We start from the raw sequence: 16,878 nt of genomic DNA on the forward strand, positions 1-16,878 counted from the left end.
TTAAGTTTACTTTGAATCCAGCCACTTCACTGAAGGCATTTATCAGCTGGAGAAGTGCCCTTGTAGAATTTTTGGAGTCACTTATGTATACTGTCATGTTTGTTACTTACTGAGCTTACAGTGAAGAGAGAAGCTGGCTAATACACACCTGAGGTCCCTGTGGCAGACAGAGCATGAGGGAGTAGGTGAAAGCATGTGCTTAGGGCCCTTGCCTGTGGAAAGGCAGGACAGATCTGTACGAGTCTCTGAATCAGGAACACACCACTGTCGTGTCACTTTCTTTTCTGCCTAAGTCTTGGCATTAAAGTGTTTGTCTGTCCATCCAGACAGAAGTCCAGTGTATCTTTGGTGGTCTGTCACACCAGGTATGTGTGCAGGCGCATGTACATGTATACATGTGGGCTCCTATAAAGGTCAGAGGGCACTGGATCCCGTGGAAATGGAAGTACAGGCAGGTAGAAGCCATCTGATGTAGGTGCTGGGAACAGAATTTTTGATTCTTTGCAAGAACAAATGCTCTTAACTCCTGAACTCCCTCTCCAGCTCCACATACTAGATTTCTCTCTCATTTTTAAAATGGGTTATAGCTGTTTATTTTTTTAATTGTGACAAAATATAAATAACATAAAATTTACTATTTTTAGCTATTTTTCAGGGTTCATTCATTCTACCATTTGATTTTTGAAATTCTTATTCCTATTAAGTTCTGGCTTCCATATACTTAATGTGAATCATCTCTTGCCCTGTGCTGAGGCTGGTAGATCATTGGATAATTATGAAAGAGGTGTAAATATGGCCCCTTCTGTCAGGACCACTGTTCTTAATCTCAAGGAGATTAAGCCTCATTAGGGAAGCATGATGTATGTTCACCAGTCAGATAATGAATGATTCGTGGCACGTAAGCCTGCAGTGTTCAAGGAAAGCTTTGTGTAAAGGTGACACCCAGCTTTATCAGGGGCAGTCAGAGGTTTGGGGACCTGCGGTATTGTGTCAGCTGTTCAGTGTTAGTCTCTCATTTTCCAGAGATCTTGTTTTTCTAGGTTAAAGCATTTAGGTGTATTATTTGTGAAATAAGCCGAATATCCATCCTAACAATGGAACATGTTATTGACACGCAATTTATATTTTTGAAAGTCACAGAAATGAAATATTTAACTTGTGATATAAACACATATTAAAAATTCAGATTATCAGGGTTGGAGAGTTGGCTCAATGGTTAAGAACACTTGGTGTTCTTGAAGAGGATCCAGCTTCAGTCCCCACTACCCACAGAATGGCTCACAACTGTCTGTAACTCCAGTTCCGGGGGATCCAAATCCCTTCTCCAGCCTCTACAGACATCGGCACACACAGGATGTACATACATACTTAGAGATAAAGCACTTATACACATAAAATAAAATTTTTTAAAATCTAGATTATCCAGTGGCAGCAGGGTTAAACTTATTATAATTCTATGTAAATGTCCCTATTCACAGGGCATTAACCCTTTCAATGCATTATCATGTGAGAATAGGTATTTCATTAGTGAATTTAGCTCATTTGCAATTAGAGTTTTCATGTAAAAGCATTGTATAAAAATTACATAATGAAACACATATCTATTGAAACTTGAATGTCTGCTTCTCTGAAATCTGTTAACAAGTTGAGAGTCCCATGTATGGTATGCATAATTCTGAGTATATGTAGAGGCTGCAGTGATTAGTGGCAAAAGATGATGCCTGTTTTGTTACCATGTATCTATAATGGGTCAAAGATTTCATCTGGACAGTACAATGCCTTACAACAAGTACCACAAAGTAAATATCTTCTTCTTCGTCTTCTTTCTCCTCTCATTTCTGCAGGCAGGCAAAGGTACACTGGGGACCACCATGTTCACGTGACATTAAGAGGAAGCGGAAACCTGTGGCCTCAGCATCTTTATCTAGCTCTAGTACAGGTATATACAGTTATCATTCATGGAGCACCTGTTGTGTACTAAACACTAAAGACGTGTTTTATATACCTTCCCATGGAATCTTCGTGATAAGGAATCTTCATTCCTATTTTACATAAGAAAATTGAGATGCTGAGAAGTAATTTTCCTAGTTCTCCCTGACAGTGGAGTCTGCTTTTTCATCCTGTCACTTGGCTCTTTATATCCTCTGTCAGCTGTTCTCAGGCATTTGCACCTTTGTTGTAGCCCAGACAGGAGGTGAAGTCCATGCTGATGAACATCCAGCTGGATAGCAGCTAGTCGGTGCAGTGGTTACCTGGGTTCACTTACTTTTTTCCTTTGAAAAATAATTTTTATGGACTAGAGGTGGTGGCGCACACCTTCAATCCCAGCACATGGGAAGCAGAGGCAGGTGGCTCTCTTTGAGTGTAAGGCCAGTCTGGTCTCCAGAGTGAGTTCCAGGACAGCCAGAGCTCAAAACCCTGTCTCAAAAAAACAAAATAAAAGGCAAATAAATAAAAATAAAATAATAATTTTTATTTTATTTTACATATATGAGTGTTTTGCCTGCATGTATGTCTGTATTATCATGTGTGTGCCTGGTGCCCATGGAGGCCAGAAAAAGGTATTGATTTTCCAGGACTATAGTTATAAACAATTATAAGCCATCATGTGGGTTGCTGGAAATAGAACCTGGGTCCTCTGGAAGAGCACTGACTCATCTCTCCAGCCCCTGTTTACTCCTCCCTCTCTCTTTCTCTCCCTCCCTCCCTCCCTCCCTCCCTCCCTCCCTCCCTCTCTCCTTTCCTCCTTCCCTCCCGCCCTGGTTATTTTGAGATAAGGCCTCATTATATAGCTCTGGCTGTCCTGCAACTTACTATGTAGATAGATTACAGACCAGACTGGGCTTCAACACACAGAGATCCTATGCCTACTAAGTGCTGGGATTAAAGGCATGCGCCACTACACCTGGCTCTGTTTACTTTCTTAATTGGTTTATACAACACAGTGTATTCTCACTGGTTATGGATAATAGCGTGTCCACTTTTACTCATCATGAAATGTCTAATTAAAAACATTTTCAGGTTAAATTTTTTTAGTTTCTATATAAAATTTGTACCAGTTGGTAGAAGCTAAAATAATGACTGTCTTTGGTGGGAGAGTGACCAAGAGAAGATGAGAAAAATCTGGGGCTTTGGAAATGTTCTACATTACACACCAGGCAGGGGTGACATGAGTGTTTGTTTATATATGTAAAAGGTTTTAAGCTGTACACTTAAGATACAGGTATTTTATTACACATGTTATCAGAGATATATATCAGGCCTATTATAAATTACTTTCCATAGATAAACTATAGATTGACCATCTCTAATTTAAAAATCTCAAATCTGAAGCAGTTCCAAATGTGAAATTTTGAGCACTGACATGCACATGTAAGTAGAATTCTCTACCTGACTTTATATCACGAGTTGCAGTCAGAAACAAGCACAATGAACTAGCATCAGCCTGGCTTTTCCGCTGGGGTGTAAGATATTGTGAAACAAACAGATCTAAACCCAAAGCATTCCTGGACCCGGACATCCTGGTTAAAGCTTACTTACTCTGTGCTACATACTACACATTTCAGGTTAGTTAGCTGAGTGAAGGCAGAGAACAGCTTACCTTTCCTCAGTGGCCTTTCGAATACTGTGAACTTCTGTCTGAGGTGACTACTAATTGGTGGCTCATCCTGAATAATCTTCATCACAGACCTAATGATTATTGTGAATTTTTATAGTAGTTTCCATCTGCAAAGGCCCTGAGTGAGGTACTTTGTATACAGTAGTTCATTTAACCTTGGCCTCTGCTCTTCAGGATAGATGCAGTTCTTACTCCCACTGATACATGAGCAAACTGAGGTATAAGTCACCTTCTGAACTCAAGTGTTAGTTACAGGGTCAGGTCAGATGTTTCCCTGATGCTCTGGATCTGCCCTTTGAACTCCCAGGTGTCGTTTGTATGTATGGTAGGATTGATTATTCCAGACTGCGAAACCCAGCTCCTCAGCCAGTTTGTGCTACTTAAAGAATTAAAATGAAACCCTTTCTCTCAGCGTTTATTCTTCTTTTCCCTCTCTTTGGTTCTATTTTTTGCTTTTAATTTTTTTCCCAGCTCTAGGGATCAAGCCTACCCCCCGTGTCTGTAGGCAAATGGTCTACTGCTGAGCTACAACCCCAGCCCTGCTTTAATGCTTCATGAGGACAGAGCCATTGGGAAGTTGATTGCACATTCAAAGCAGGAAATGTATTTAGTGTAGTGAAGAAGACATTAGCTGTATGTGTTTCCCACGGGAGCCCACTCTTCTCCTCACTTGTTGACTAAGCCCTGCTTCACTGAGCACTCTTTTTTTCTCCTCACAACCTGAGTGCCCCGTGGAGGTGAAGGACACAGCCTGAGCCTGCGCCATCAGTCAGGAGAACAAATGGGCTTGCTCTGCCTACCATCGGGCCATCTCCGATTCCACCTCTTTTATAGAAATGAGTGATGAAGAGAGGTGCGTCCTGCTTTGCCGCTGTATTAATACACATCAGGGGCCAGCTCCTGGCACTAAATCACACAACTGCATACATCTGTTATCAGCTCTTCACCAGTGTGATGAACAAGACTGCAGATAGAGGCTTCCTTGTGTCATTCTTTATAGGATTTTCCTAAAAGAATAAATAGCTCAGATCTCTGCCAACACTCTCCCCTGTCACTGTGATGAATTCAGCTTCTTTCTTAAGCATGCAGCTACAAATCTCTGCCCTTCCCCCACCGCTAGAAAGTTTTGAGTTGAAATTGACTGAATTTAAAGATCTTAGGAGGCTAGAGGGGTGAAGAAAGGAAGAATCAGGTCTTCCTTGTTTGGTTTGTTAGTTTGTTAGTTTGTTTGAACAGTACAAAGGGCTAGGGAAAGGTCATTAAGTAGAACCTTCTTGAACTGTAGCACTGTTATTTTCTTGTTTTTGTCTCTGTCCCCTTCCTTCCCTGGCTTTATAGCATGTGGAGGTTTAGTGCACAGTGCTGTTCCCTGGATCCTAGTGAGCAAATGTGCAGACCTTTTCGAAGACTGGTACCCCAGGACAGGAATGTGCCAGCAAGCCTATACCACATACTGAAGCGAGCTAGCTGGATTAGGATCTTAAAGAAAGTTACTGTGTGTGTGTGTGTGTGTGTGTGTGTGTGTGTGTGTGTATGTGTGTGTGTGTGTGCTTTCTTCAAGAAATGTAAGGCACTCAGGCTTACATTGAACCAGTGTCCTTGAAGTGATTTTCTTCCTCAGAGCCTTGACATTCCACTCCTCCTTCTGAAGGTAAACCTGGTTGTTAGATTAGGGGCACTGCGGCCTCTGGAGAGTCTGTTCAGAGCTTGCGTAGTTGGGCTGTTCCTGAAGCCTTTCCCCAGCCTTGGGGTTCCTTCCGACTAGCATTCAGAAGCTGTGTAACACGTGCTTTCTGAGCACCAAGCCAGCCATGTGTCCAGAAGGGTCGGAGTTTTTCATCTGTTCTTCACTGCGGTCTCCAGCATCTAAACAGACACCCAACACTAGAGCAGACTCACTTCTGTTTTTGTTTCCTTTAGCGTTTATGAGACTTAACGGCTGTCCCTATGACACCCCGTACATGTAGCTAATATACTCTGATCATCCTCAATCTCCTATCATCATATACTGCTCTCCTCTCCCACTATTGCCCTCCTTTACCTCTAAGCACTCCCTTTACTTTTATATATTGTTTTCTTAGTCATTATTGCAACATGTATAAACTACCTATAAATATGTATAACCTGTTGAGTCCATATGAGGTGCTCAGATGTACCAGCTTCTAGGACTGCTCACTTGGTATTGGATAACCACTTAAGGGTCTCATCCCTGGGGAGACTGACTGCCCCTCTCTCAGCAGTCACTCATTTTCTGTAGCTCCTCCTCATCTAGGGTGGGGTCTTTGTCTGACTTCCTCTGCCCATGCTGGCTTACCAGTTCGTGTTGTCATTGTTCCGGTCTTATTTAGACAGCCATGTTGTTGATATTTATGAGTGCGGCTTCCTTCTCTTCTACAGAAGATGTAATCTCACAGCAGATGTCCTGCTCTTCTAGCTAGTGCTGTCCTCCCTACTTCCGCCTTCTTGATAGTCTCCAAGCCTTAGATGTAGGGCTGTGTTGTACACAGTGACCACTACAAGGTATTGCCAGCAATGCAGTAACGGTGCTTATCTCCTGGGAATAACCAACAGCTGTCTGATTGGTCTCAAGGCCTGGCCAATAGGAAGGAATTCATGCCTGGTCCTCTAAACCTAGACAACTACACAGATGGTGAGGCCACAGAACCTAGAACAAACCTGCTGCTGCCACTTCCTTAAACCAGTATCATCTCTAACTGCATCTTAATACTTCCGCTTCTAGCCACAGAGAACTGTGGCTCCCATCCGTTAGCAATGAGGCTCTGTTTTTCAGTAGATGGAGACCAAGTACAGTTTGTCAAAACTAACTGATGAGAATGTGAGAGAGCTGACCGTGGGGTGCCTAGCTCCAATAGATTAAATTAATATTACCTTAAAGTCAAAACTGTTCCCCATATTATTCTAACCCCTTGCAAAATATCTAATTGCTGCAAAGGAATATTGATAGTAGAGATATTAGGTTAAAGAAAAGCAATGCAGCTTGCAGGAAAGTCTTCCCACTCTCTCGGTAGTGACAGTGTTCCTACTTCTTGTTTTGTCTCAGTCATCACTGTTGTTTTCAGAAGTAGTTTTAATAGATAGCTGTATCTCTAAAGAATATGTTGTCTGTGTTTTAATCTTTCTGAACCTTACACAAAGAATTTATACTTTACAAGTTTCACCCTGTTCTGTTCCTGAGATTCATGGATGTTTTGTTGTGCAAAATCCCTTTGTTTCTGACTGCCACACATGACATCCCGTTGTATGAGGAGACCTGCGCCACAGCTCGTGATCGTGAGTGGATTGGATTGTGTCCTGTTTGTACCATTGTGAAAAGCACTGTGTTCTGGGCGAGGAAGCTGCAGCATTCTTCTGGGTTACTTCACACTCATTCCACGGTGATCTCAGAGACCAGACAGTACTTGGCCTTGGCAAAGAAAGACATGATTGGAACCCTTGAACATTCCTGGTGAAATGTAAAATTGTACATCCTTTAGAACACCATGGCAGTTTCTCAAAGCCAATCATCATAAAAAGGCCATGATCTCTGCCAACTCTGCTCCTGGTTATATCACATATAGAAATAAAAGCAGAAATTTGAAAAAAATTAAAATTATTATGGTTTTATGTATATAGCTGTTTTGCTTGCATGTGTGTCTATGTATCGTGCACATGCAGTGCCCACAGGAGCCAGAAAGTGTTGGCTAACTCTGGAACTGGGTTCAATCCCCAGCCCCCGTGTGGAAGTGCACAACCCAAGCTCTCTGCAGAAGCAGCCAGTTCTCTTAACTGCTGAGCTATCTCTCCAGCCCCTAATGCAGAGATTTTTCTATACTGATGTGCACAGCAACATTGGTCACAGTAGAACAGCCCACCTGTCCATGGGCAGGCGAGTGAGCAACAAAATATGGTTCTTTCCCACATGGAGTGTCACTCAGCTGAGCGTTCAGCACTCAGAATCTTGCTCTCTCAGATGAAGACACAGTGAACGAGGCCTGCCAGCCACAGAAGAACAAACTGGATGATTCCATTTTACTGAGCTCCCTGGAATAGTAAAGTAATGAAAACAGAAGGCAGAGAGGTCTTCTCAAGGTTGGGAGGAGAAGGGGTGGAGTTAGTGCTGGCAGGTGCACAGAGCTTCCCCTGGAGATGACACAGCCTTCCACCTCGCCACTGTGCCGCATGCTCTTGAACAGAGCATCCTAGAAAACCACAGCAAACAGTGTCTCGAGGTTTTCTGACTGTAGTAAGGATAGGTGTAGTTCTGTGAAGTCCTTTCAGTTCAGCTTGAAGTTCAACATGTGTGTGAGTGTGTGCAGGTCTTGTCAGAAATGTGTCATGCTGCTGTGGTTGAGATGCCCAAGCATTTGAGAGCTACTGTTTTAAGAAACTTAGACATATAAGCTGTGGTAGAGTCATGTTTTTCAAGGTTTCTAAATTTTAATTTACAGTACTTAAGTCTATTTGTGGATATAAGATCAGATAGGATAAGAGTGCCTTTCTGTTTCCTGTGAGGTAGTTTTTGTTTGCTTAATACTGAGCAAAAGCAGTACTGGTTATGGCCTGCTAAATTTGTTTTTGTGACCCAGTCACTATTAGAAAAATACTAAGGCTATATTATTGTGTAGAATTCCTGGATGCAAAAGAACAATCTAAAATGTGCTGTATTTACTATATCCCGGTCTATTTTTATCCTTGGCAGAGGAAATGGTGGTGAGGGTGGCTTGTCTTGATCCACTCAGGGGAATTTGGAAAGGTGGAAAAAGTGTTTGATGGCATCGTGGTGGGATACTATTGGCATTCGGTGGACAGGGTTCAGGATACTGAGTGTTCTGAGTACACAGCATAGCTCTGCACCATTATTGATTACTCGGTCCAGAGTGTCTTAAGAAACTTCATTAAAATACCATGCCTGATGCTGTTTATTTTCTGTCATGTTCCTTGTTGTATTTACTCATAGCACCAACATATTGAAGGTCAAGTGTAGCCCAGTATTTGAGCTTGAATTGCTACTTTTGATCTTTGTAGTTGAGTTTCCTGATCCATAAAATGGGGACGACAGTGCCACTTCTGAGGGTTGGTGTTAAGAAATGTGACCACGTATGTAGAAGGGCACAGCTTGGTCTGTATTGTAAGACCTTATTTTCAAAAAGGAAAATACACACATGTATGGGGGCGGGGCGTAGAAAAGGGAAGGAAAGAGTGGGGTTAGGGAGTCCTGAATATGCCATGTTTGGCAGCGCAGTGCCCAGCATATGTATGCTCCACGAGTGAAGTGTTTTAGTTTTTCCTATATCTCTTCTGTTGAATTTATTCCCAGAGAAATGATTCGTATGTTTTATTTTTTGTTTGTTTTTTGTTTTTAAAGACAGAGTTTCTCTGTAGCTTTGGAGCCTGTCCTGTCAGTCTGTAGACCAGGCTGCCCTCAAACTCACATCGATCTGCTTATTTTTGCCTCCTGAGTGCTGAGATTAAAGGCGTGTGCTCCCCCATTGCCTTTATTTTTTTTTTTTAATGAAGAAAATAGTAAACCTTATGAAGCCTTATGTGGTAAAAGGGCATGAAACATAAAGATTAAGAAATGTATTTCTCGTGCCTCTTATCCTAACTTACACTAACCCATCTCCCCTTCTTTCTTCTTTTGTGAAACACAGTGCCCCCCGATGTGCTGGAGCCAGCCACCCCAGGCCAGATGCCTCCCCACTCCCAGTGGTTGGACAGGGCCTCTGCAGCAGAGAAAGCCACTGCCTCAGCTCCAGCCACGTTTTTCAAAATGCCACATGAGAAGAGTTCTGGATGCAGCTAGAGCCCAGTAGCTGATGGGTGTTGACACTTTGTATTGTACAGTCTTGGGTCCTAACTGGCATTCCTGGTCCTTGACCACCAGGACCAATTCCTCTTTCCACGCATATTTGGGGATCTTTTTTGTAAAGTATCAGGGCAGCAGTTTTCTTTCAAGGGGGTGGGGCGTCTTCTGCTGTGTTCTTTGCTCTGTTGTTAGCCCACTGTCCCCTCCAGCCACCTTCCTAGAGCTGGTACCTGTTGGCAGCTCTTCTTTGTTCCTGGAAGACTAGTGACAGCTTTGCATACCTTCTGTGTAGAGCTTTTAATAATCGCCGATGGAGTCCCAAATTCAGAGCCAGCTCCAAACACATTCCTGCATGGGGTTGTGTCTATGCAGTGAGGCTCGCTTAGCATCGAGCCTTTACTCACCCTGTGCCAGGAAGATCCACCAACCCAGAAGAGACCTCAGCGCTGTGGGTTGGGAACGTCTTCCACTTGGCCTGCACGTGGACTGAGGGGATCCCCAGCAGCTGCGTTGTACCTGACGTCATCTTCATGGTCTGTGTTCTGCTGTCTGAGGGCGCAACTGTGCACCGAGGTGGTATACTCAAATGGGGATGGTGCACAGCAGACTAGTCAGCGGATAGTGTTTGCCCTAGCGTTTCTGATCCTGGTCTAAGGCTGTATATCCTAAGTGGGACTTCACTGTTAGTGTGCTATAGATCAGTAGCCAGTGATGAGCAGACACTCAAGCTGTTATCTGGTACGATAATGGCTGCTTGGGGCCATGCTTTGGGAAGGAAAAATGTCTTCTTGACATGCCTCTATGTGGCGTGTTTATGACTGCACAGCTGCATGTAGAGTTGTATATACGGTTGTGCCTGAAGTGGGATGCTACTTTGTCAAAGTGAGGAATATGTGACTGCCTGGAGCTGCTGGGGAAAGGCCATGCTTCCCTCAAGTATTATCAAGAGCACCTGCCATTCAGGGCCTGCTTCTTTTGTATCCATGAGTGCTTTTACTCTGAAATACACAGGAGCTGTTTGCTCAGTGCTTACTGCTGTGGTCATGTGGGACAGAACACCCACCCTAGACAGGTGCCAGGTGGTCCAGTGCCTTCCTTTCCCAATTGTAATTGTCCCTTGCACACAGTGTAATTAATGTCAGGTGGGCAGAGTGTGAGTCTCTTTGGAAAGGGGAGCCTGAAGCTCACTTCTTACAGACTCTGTGGAAGGCTGACCACAAGAGAAGGGTCCCCCAGAGTCACCGGGTTCTTTTAAGGAGTGACTGTCCTGTGGGTGTCACAGCTGCGTCCACAGAAGATAGGGAACGTGGCACTGTTGAATGGCTCGGTGATGAAGTGGGCTGTGTCGTGCATTCTCCCCTAGTTCCTGCAGTGGCCTGTGGAACACATTTCTAACACTCTGGCTTGGGTTAAGGGAGAGATCTACTGATGACACTTTGAAAATGTTTCCAGACTGCTGCCTGCAGACACTGGTCCTGATGATGGCTCGGGAGACCTCCACAGGAAGGTGCAAAGGTGTTCCCGGAGCTCTCCTGTGTGGGGCGTTGCCAGGTCCGTCCTCTTTTCTACCTGGGGTTTAGAGTAGTTTATGTATCCATATTTATTACACTTTGAATAGCTCTCTGAAGCCATGCCAATTTTCAGAGCTGAAGGCAGACTTGCATATATACTCAGGCACGTGAGTAAGCCAAACAAATAATAGACTTTGATGCTATTCTGCCCTGGGTTATATAATCTCTGTTTCTCATTGGTATCCCTAGTCAGTCTGAGGCCCACATCTATGAAGTTTTTCATGAGTGTTTACCATCTTTCTTGATCATGCATTGCTACACATTTCTGAATACTTTTGACAGGGATCGCCCAAGATTGTAGTATTTACCTATAATGAATGAGAATAAAGTTATTTACCTGAGAAAATATAATATTAAGTGCACAAATACTTTCCAATACAGGGTTGTAAATTATGCTCATTTTAAGGTGTAAACGCATGCTTAGGGAAGCCATTTATTCTGCTTATTTCTCTGTCAACCAGCTTCAGGGGCTAACTTTAGTATCAGCTATATTTTAAACCTTACATTTAAAATTTTTATGACACAGTGGATAATGCCATAAATTAAGGTCTGCTTCTCAAGGACGATGTGGTTTTGTTGTCAGTATTGAATATCACCAGACAGACTTAAAGATGACCATTGATTGAGCTCATGCATTGGATATCAGAAGTTAATGAAGCCAAGTGCCACAGTTGTGAATTCTAGGTCCTGATAGATCTTTATGGGCTACACAGACGATTCTCTGAATTTCAGTGTTGTATTTTTTCTATGACGGACGAAAGTCATATTTTCTACTTGCATGAAGCCCACCCACAAGTTGTTAGCTTTGCTGAGGAATTTGAGAGTATTTGGGATTATTTTTACATGCGGCATTTACAGGAAGAGTGTCAGTTGTATGAAAACCCCTGGACGGCTCGCTCTTTGGGCAGACTCTGAAAAGAGGAGTCAATGCTCTTTATGTTGTGCTGCCTGCGGAGGGCAGGGCAGAGTTTTCCGAGGGGCATGCCGTTGGGCCTTGAGTTCTTTAGAAATCAGTTGCAATAAGAGATTATAGATGACATCGGCTCTTAAACAAGATTGTTCTCACAGCAGATGACCTGAGGTGAATACAGCATCTCAATCTGTGGTGCTTATGAATGAGATCTTTTTAAAGTAAAATTCATTGTGAATAAAGAGTAATTATCAGTCCTCAAAAGATTTTAAGCTTTGCATTTGGGGATGAGAGACACTAAGCATATCCATCGATCTGTATCTATCTACCTATCATTTTGTCTATCATCTATCTATCATTCATGTATCAATCTATCATCTATCTATATCTACCTATCTAGCCATCTATCTAAAATTTCCTTCCATGGTCTAAGAAGTTCTGTGTTAACCTGAGCCACTGAGAACTAAGAGTTAATAGGTACTAGGAGGAGCTGCCAGGAAGCCATCATCATGGCTGATGCAGTTGGTTCTTGGGCTCTAGATAAAGGGTTATGGAGATGCATGGCTCATTTAAGGTCTTTATTCTAGTTTAGCATCATTGCTGTGGTTCTGGACAATGTGCTTTTATCTCTACCCTTCCTGGGCAAAATGCCTTGGGTATACTTCAGCAGCAGAAGCTGTATTCAGTGTCCTAGGAACCTTGTTTGAACTGAGGATGTGGTCCAGCAAGCCTAACAAACCCTGCAGGGGAGCCCAGTGCAGACTAAAGCCAGTTGAGAAGACTCCTCAGCAAAAATAGGTTTTGTGTAGGATTCCTTGCATAAACTCTTAAAAATGGCTCTGTTCCCCATGGCTTTTCCTCCCAGATGTCTGAAAGATTAATACTAAGGAAGGGTGATGTGGAGGAGACTGTCCTCATGGCCAGGAGTAGAGGATGGAAGTGACTTGACCTAGGAATCCAAGTATAACAAGAACGGCAGTCACTGTTCACAATTACCAGTATACAGTGTTACAGAAGAAACAGCCACCTGTGAGCCTTATGTGTCCATTAAGTCAGTTTCAAGGAAAAGCCTTGCACATTTTTCTAGCATAATGATGTACATTTTAATACATAGTTGAGAAAAAATGAAAAACTTAAAAGAACAAACACCTTAGGTCCATCGCAGGCATGTAATAAGCATCTGTGGAGGTTGGTAATCTCAGTACCTGAGTCCTTCTGTCTGCTTTACACCCAGCCAACTGGCTGTGAAGGCTTGGGATCAACAGTTACACCCCACTGCTTTGTTGTCTGAATTATGGCATCGGCATTTCAGAATATAAGCTCATTTGAAGCTTTCGAAAGAAAGGGTCATTGTTAAAGATGATTTTATCCAGAGTGATTAAGATGGGTCCTGACTTACTGCCAAAGCCCCAAAACCCAAGTTCTTCCTTCCAGAGATGTTCTGAAGATGTTTCCGTAGACTCTGTTTGTGTGGTTAGCTTAGCTCTCGGTTGTTACAAACTTTTAAAACACTACACAACTTCTCTTTCCTTCTTTTGGTTTTTTGAGGGCGGGTTTCTCTGTGTAGCTTTGGAGCCTGTCCTGGAACTCGCTCTGTAGACCAGGCTGGCCTTGATCTCACAGAGATCCGCCTGCCTCTGCTAGGATTAAAGGCACGCACCACCACTACCCGGCCTTTTTCCTATCTTAAAGACCAATTAAAACTACCTGTTGCCAAACATGCCAGCATTTCTAAATAACTAGCAAAATTCTTCTGCTAGTGCACACCTTTAATCCCAGTATTGGAGAGGCAGAGGCAGGTGGATCTCTTGTTGAAGGCCAGCCTGATCAACATAGTTCTAAGACAGGGCTACACAGAGAAACCCTGTCTCAAAACAAACAAACAAACAAACAAAAAAATCTTTATGGTGGCTCATGCCAGTGATCCCAGAATCGCAAGGCAGAGGCAGGAGGATTCTAGCCTGACCTGAACCACATCATGATTTTTGTCTTTAACAAACAATTCGAAAAGCTTCCTACAGTTCCAATAATGCAAATGTTTTCTTTCTCAGAAAGGTAGTTCTGATCCTTGTAGAATCTTCAAATGTTTAAAATTAAAGAATGAAAGAAGATAATTTTAAAATAGCTTCTGGGTAGTTTTGTTAACTACAAACTGATGCCACCCCAGAAAATGGTAACAATTTCTACTACCCGGTATCTCTGCCAGTGCCCCCTTCTGTTAGCAGTTTTTGCAAAGCTGCCATTCCAAATCCTGTTCACCTCAGCCTCTCAGCAACTAATCATGCTCTCCCACCCATGACCTACTCAGCAGTGCATCCTCCCTCCCAACCACACTTCCTCTTATGAATACCTGTTTTGCCTAGGTCTGTTGCCCTCAGCCCTTGTGATTCGTACACTGCTTGGGCTAGCTATATATAGCCTTTTATCATAGACATTTTTGCATCTTAATATGCTCAGAAACTTCTTCCCTTCAAACAAAATACCCTTGCTTGACTCTGGACCCCTGCCGACCACTGAAGTATGCCCCCCACTCTCTCTTTGAATTCTGGTTTTCATTGAAGCAGGGGTTTTTAACCGTGGATGTACATGCGGATTAACTGGGAGTTTCTTTAAGATGATGGTTCATCAGGTAAAAGGCATTTGTCACAAGCCTGATGACTAGAGTTCTGTCCTGGGGACTCAAATGGTAGAAGAGAATCAGCCCTCACAATGTTGTCTGTCCTCTGCCCTAGTCAGATTACCATGGCATATGTGCACAATAAATGGGATTTTCTTTTAATTAAAGGCAAAACAGTTCTCAAGTGAATTTTAGGGCATATCCACCCTGTATTTCCTATCTTATATCTATGCATAATTGAGTGTACATATGATTAAAACTAGATGCATTATAGGAAGGGACATATGCAGTAAATGATTATGTGACAACCTAATCTATCAATCAAAGCACTTGCCAGTAAAATGTTTTCTCTGCTGTTGTATCCTCTAACTAGTAATTCTTTCTATAAAAGGTGTCCTTTTTGTATGCTAATTCTATTTCCTGCTACTGACTTGTTCTACTTGTGAGAGTTAATTTTACCATTAATCCACTGGAGTACAAAGAAAACCTTCCTAAATGCATGGGGGATTGAATAGAAAACAGAGTCCACAGCAGTTAAAAGTGTGTGTGTGTGTGTGTGTGTGTGTGTGTGTGTGTGTGTGTGTGAGAGAGAGAGAGAGAGAGAGAGAGAGAGAGAGAGAGAGAGAGAGAGATCGAGATCCATGAGAGTCAAATAAGACAATGCCGTCTCTCACCCTACAAGTACCCGCCAAGCCCCAGTGAGCTTCGGGCATGAAGACTGGGGTGAGCACCTGAGGTCAGGCACGGGATGCTCAAGGAAGGGAGTCTCAGCTGAGACCTCACAAAGCCAGCTCCCTCCAAGCATATCTGCTAGTGTGAGGTAAGTACTAAATAAACCACTGAACTAAATACAAGTTTGCCTTTCTCCTTCTTCACCCTGGTGGAAGAAATGTCATTTTTCACTTAAAAATGTTGAACAAGCTGTCCTTGGCATAGGTTTCTGTTCTATGTATACTGTTTGTGTGGTCTATCATTTTCACTGGTCCTTAATCTGTCATAATTCCAGATGACTAGCAGACATGACCTCAAAACTCTGCAAGAGTAAACTTCCATCCAGGTGTCAAAGCACTCCCACGTAGAGACTGAGCTCACAGCTAAAGCCATAAACCCAAGTAGGAAGTGACCGATGCAGCCAAGATAGAAAAGTTAATAAGAGAATGCTGTGAACATCCTTAATCAGTAAAATTGAAAACCTCCCCAAATAATTTACCAAAACCCTGCAATGAGGCGAAATGGAAAGATGAGTTCGTTCTGTGACATTAAACAACTCTGGCTGTGGTTGCAAATCTGGGACTGTCCTCTTTGTAGGTCTGTGGTCCAGCCCTGCTGCACACACCGTCAGGTCTTTGCTCGGTGCGAGGTCTTTTCATGGCAAGATTGACTTGGAAGAACAAAGGAAGACAGTCAGCCTGAGGAAACGGAAAAGGCATTTGGAAGAGAGACTGTCCTCCTCCATATCTACAGGAAGTCTAACTGAAAATGGGGTACAGCACACGAATAGGCAGTGGGGCAGGTAGATCATTCAGAAATGGGCTCAGCTGCTAAAGAAAGTTGAGGCTACAGGAAAGTTGGTGTCAGTCATGGTGATGGGGTGGGTTGTGGAGTGGAGTGGGTGGAGATAAGCTGGAAGACTGACGCTGGGACAGCTGCATAGAAGTCCATAAATGGGCCGGGCGGTGGCGGCGCACGCCTTTAATCCCAGCACTGGGAGGCAGAGGCAGGCGGATCTATCTCTGAGCTTGAGGCTAGTCTGGTCTACAGAGATCCAGGACAGGCACCAAAACTACACAGAGAAACCCTGTCTACAACAAACAAACAAAACAAAAAAGTCCATAAATAGCTATACAGAAAAAGGGAAATTGGGCCTGTTCCTCATACTGTATACCAGGATAATTTCCAGATTGGCTAGGGATTTGATTATACAATGCTAACTATACAATTTCTGGGGAAAACAGGAGTCAGCAAGGTATGGCTGATGGTCTATACTTTGCCCAATGCTCATCTCAAGGCTCCCAGGAGCTGCAATGTTTGTTTTGGGTTATTTTTTCCCACAATTTAAGAATTCAGTAAGAAAGGAAAGCGCATGAGATAGAGATATTCTGTGGTTGCAAATCCAAAATACTAAGACTTTACATAAGGAAGTTGGCCCTGCCTGTGACCTGGAAGGGTGCAAGCTTCTCAGGGATGTTGATGAGCTGCCAGGTTGTGATGGGGTGGTCAGCTGGGTCATCCCTGCTCTTTGTTCCTCGCCCTCATTGGACCAGCAGGAAAACATCAACCACCTTTGTTGGAGAGGATTCTAAGTTCATATGGCAAAGGGTGGGGATGCAGGGAGAGCGAGGAATCAGAGGCATG

General features: G+C 43.2%; 1 protein-coding gene across 4 annotated transcripts in view; it reads left to right on the forward strand.

Moving 5' to 3' along the window:
* Gpatch2l (G-patch domain containing 2 like) overlaps nucleotides 1-11,347 on the forward strand; it is a 50,377-nt gene extending 39,030 nt beyond the window's left edge. For 3 of the 4 annotated variants that reach the window (XM_036205963.1, XM_036205962.1, XM_036205964.1), the window contains exons 9-10: nucleotides 1,845-1,939; nucleotides 9,271-11,347. In XM_036205963.1, coding sequence (XP_036061856.1) covers nucleotides 1,845-1,939; nucleotides 9,271-9,422 — 247 coding nt within the window. In that variant the 3' untranslated portion in view covers nucleotides 9,423-11,347. The remainder of the gene's footprint in view (nucleotides 1-1,844; nucleotides 1,940-9,270) is intronic. The other variant, XM_036205965.1, reaches the window with a different exon arrangement.
* Nucleotides 11,348-16,878: the final 5,531 nt, after the last annotated feature.

Source organism: Onychomys torridus, chromosome 14, assembly GCF_903995425.1.
Source record: "Onychomys torridus chromosome 14, mOncTor1.1, whole genome shotgun sequence".
Lineage (NCBI taxonomy): Eukaryota > Metazoa > Chordata > Mammalia > Rodentia > Cricetidae > Onychomys > Onychomys torridus.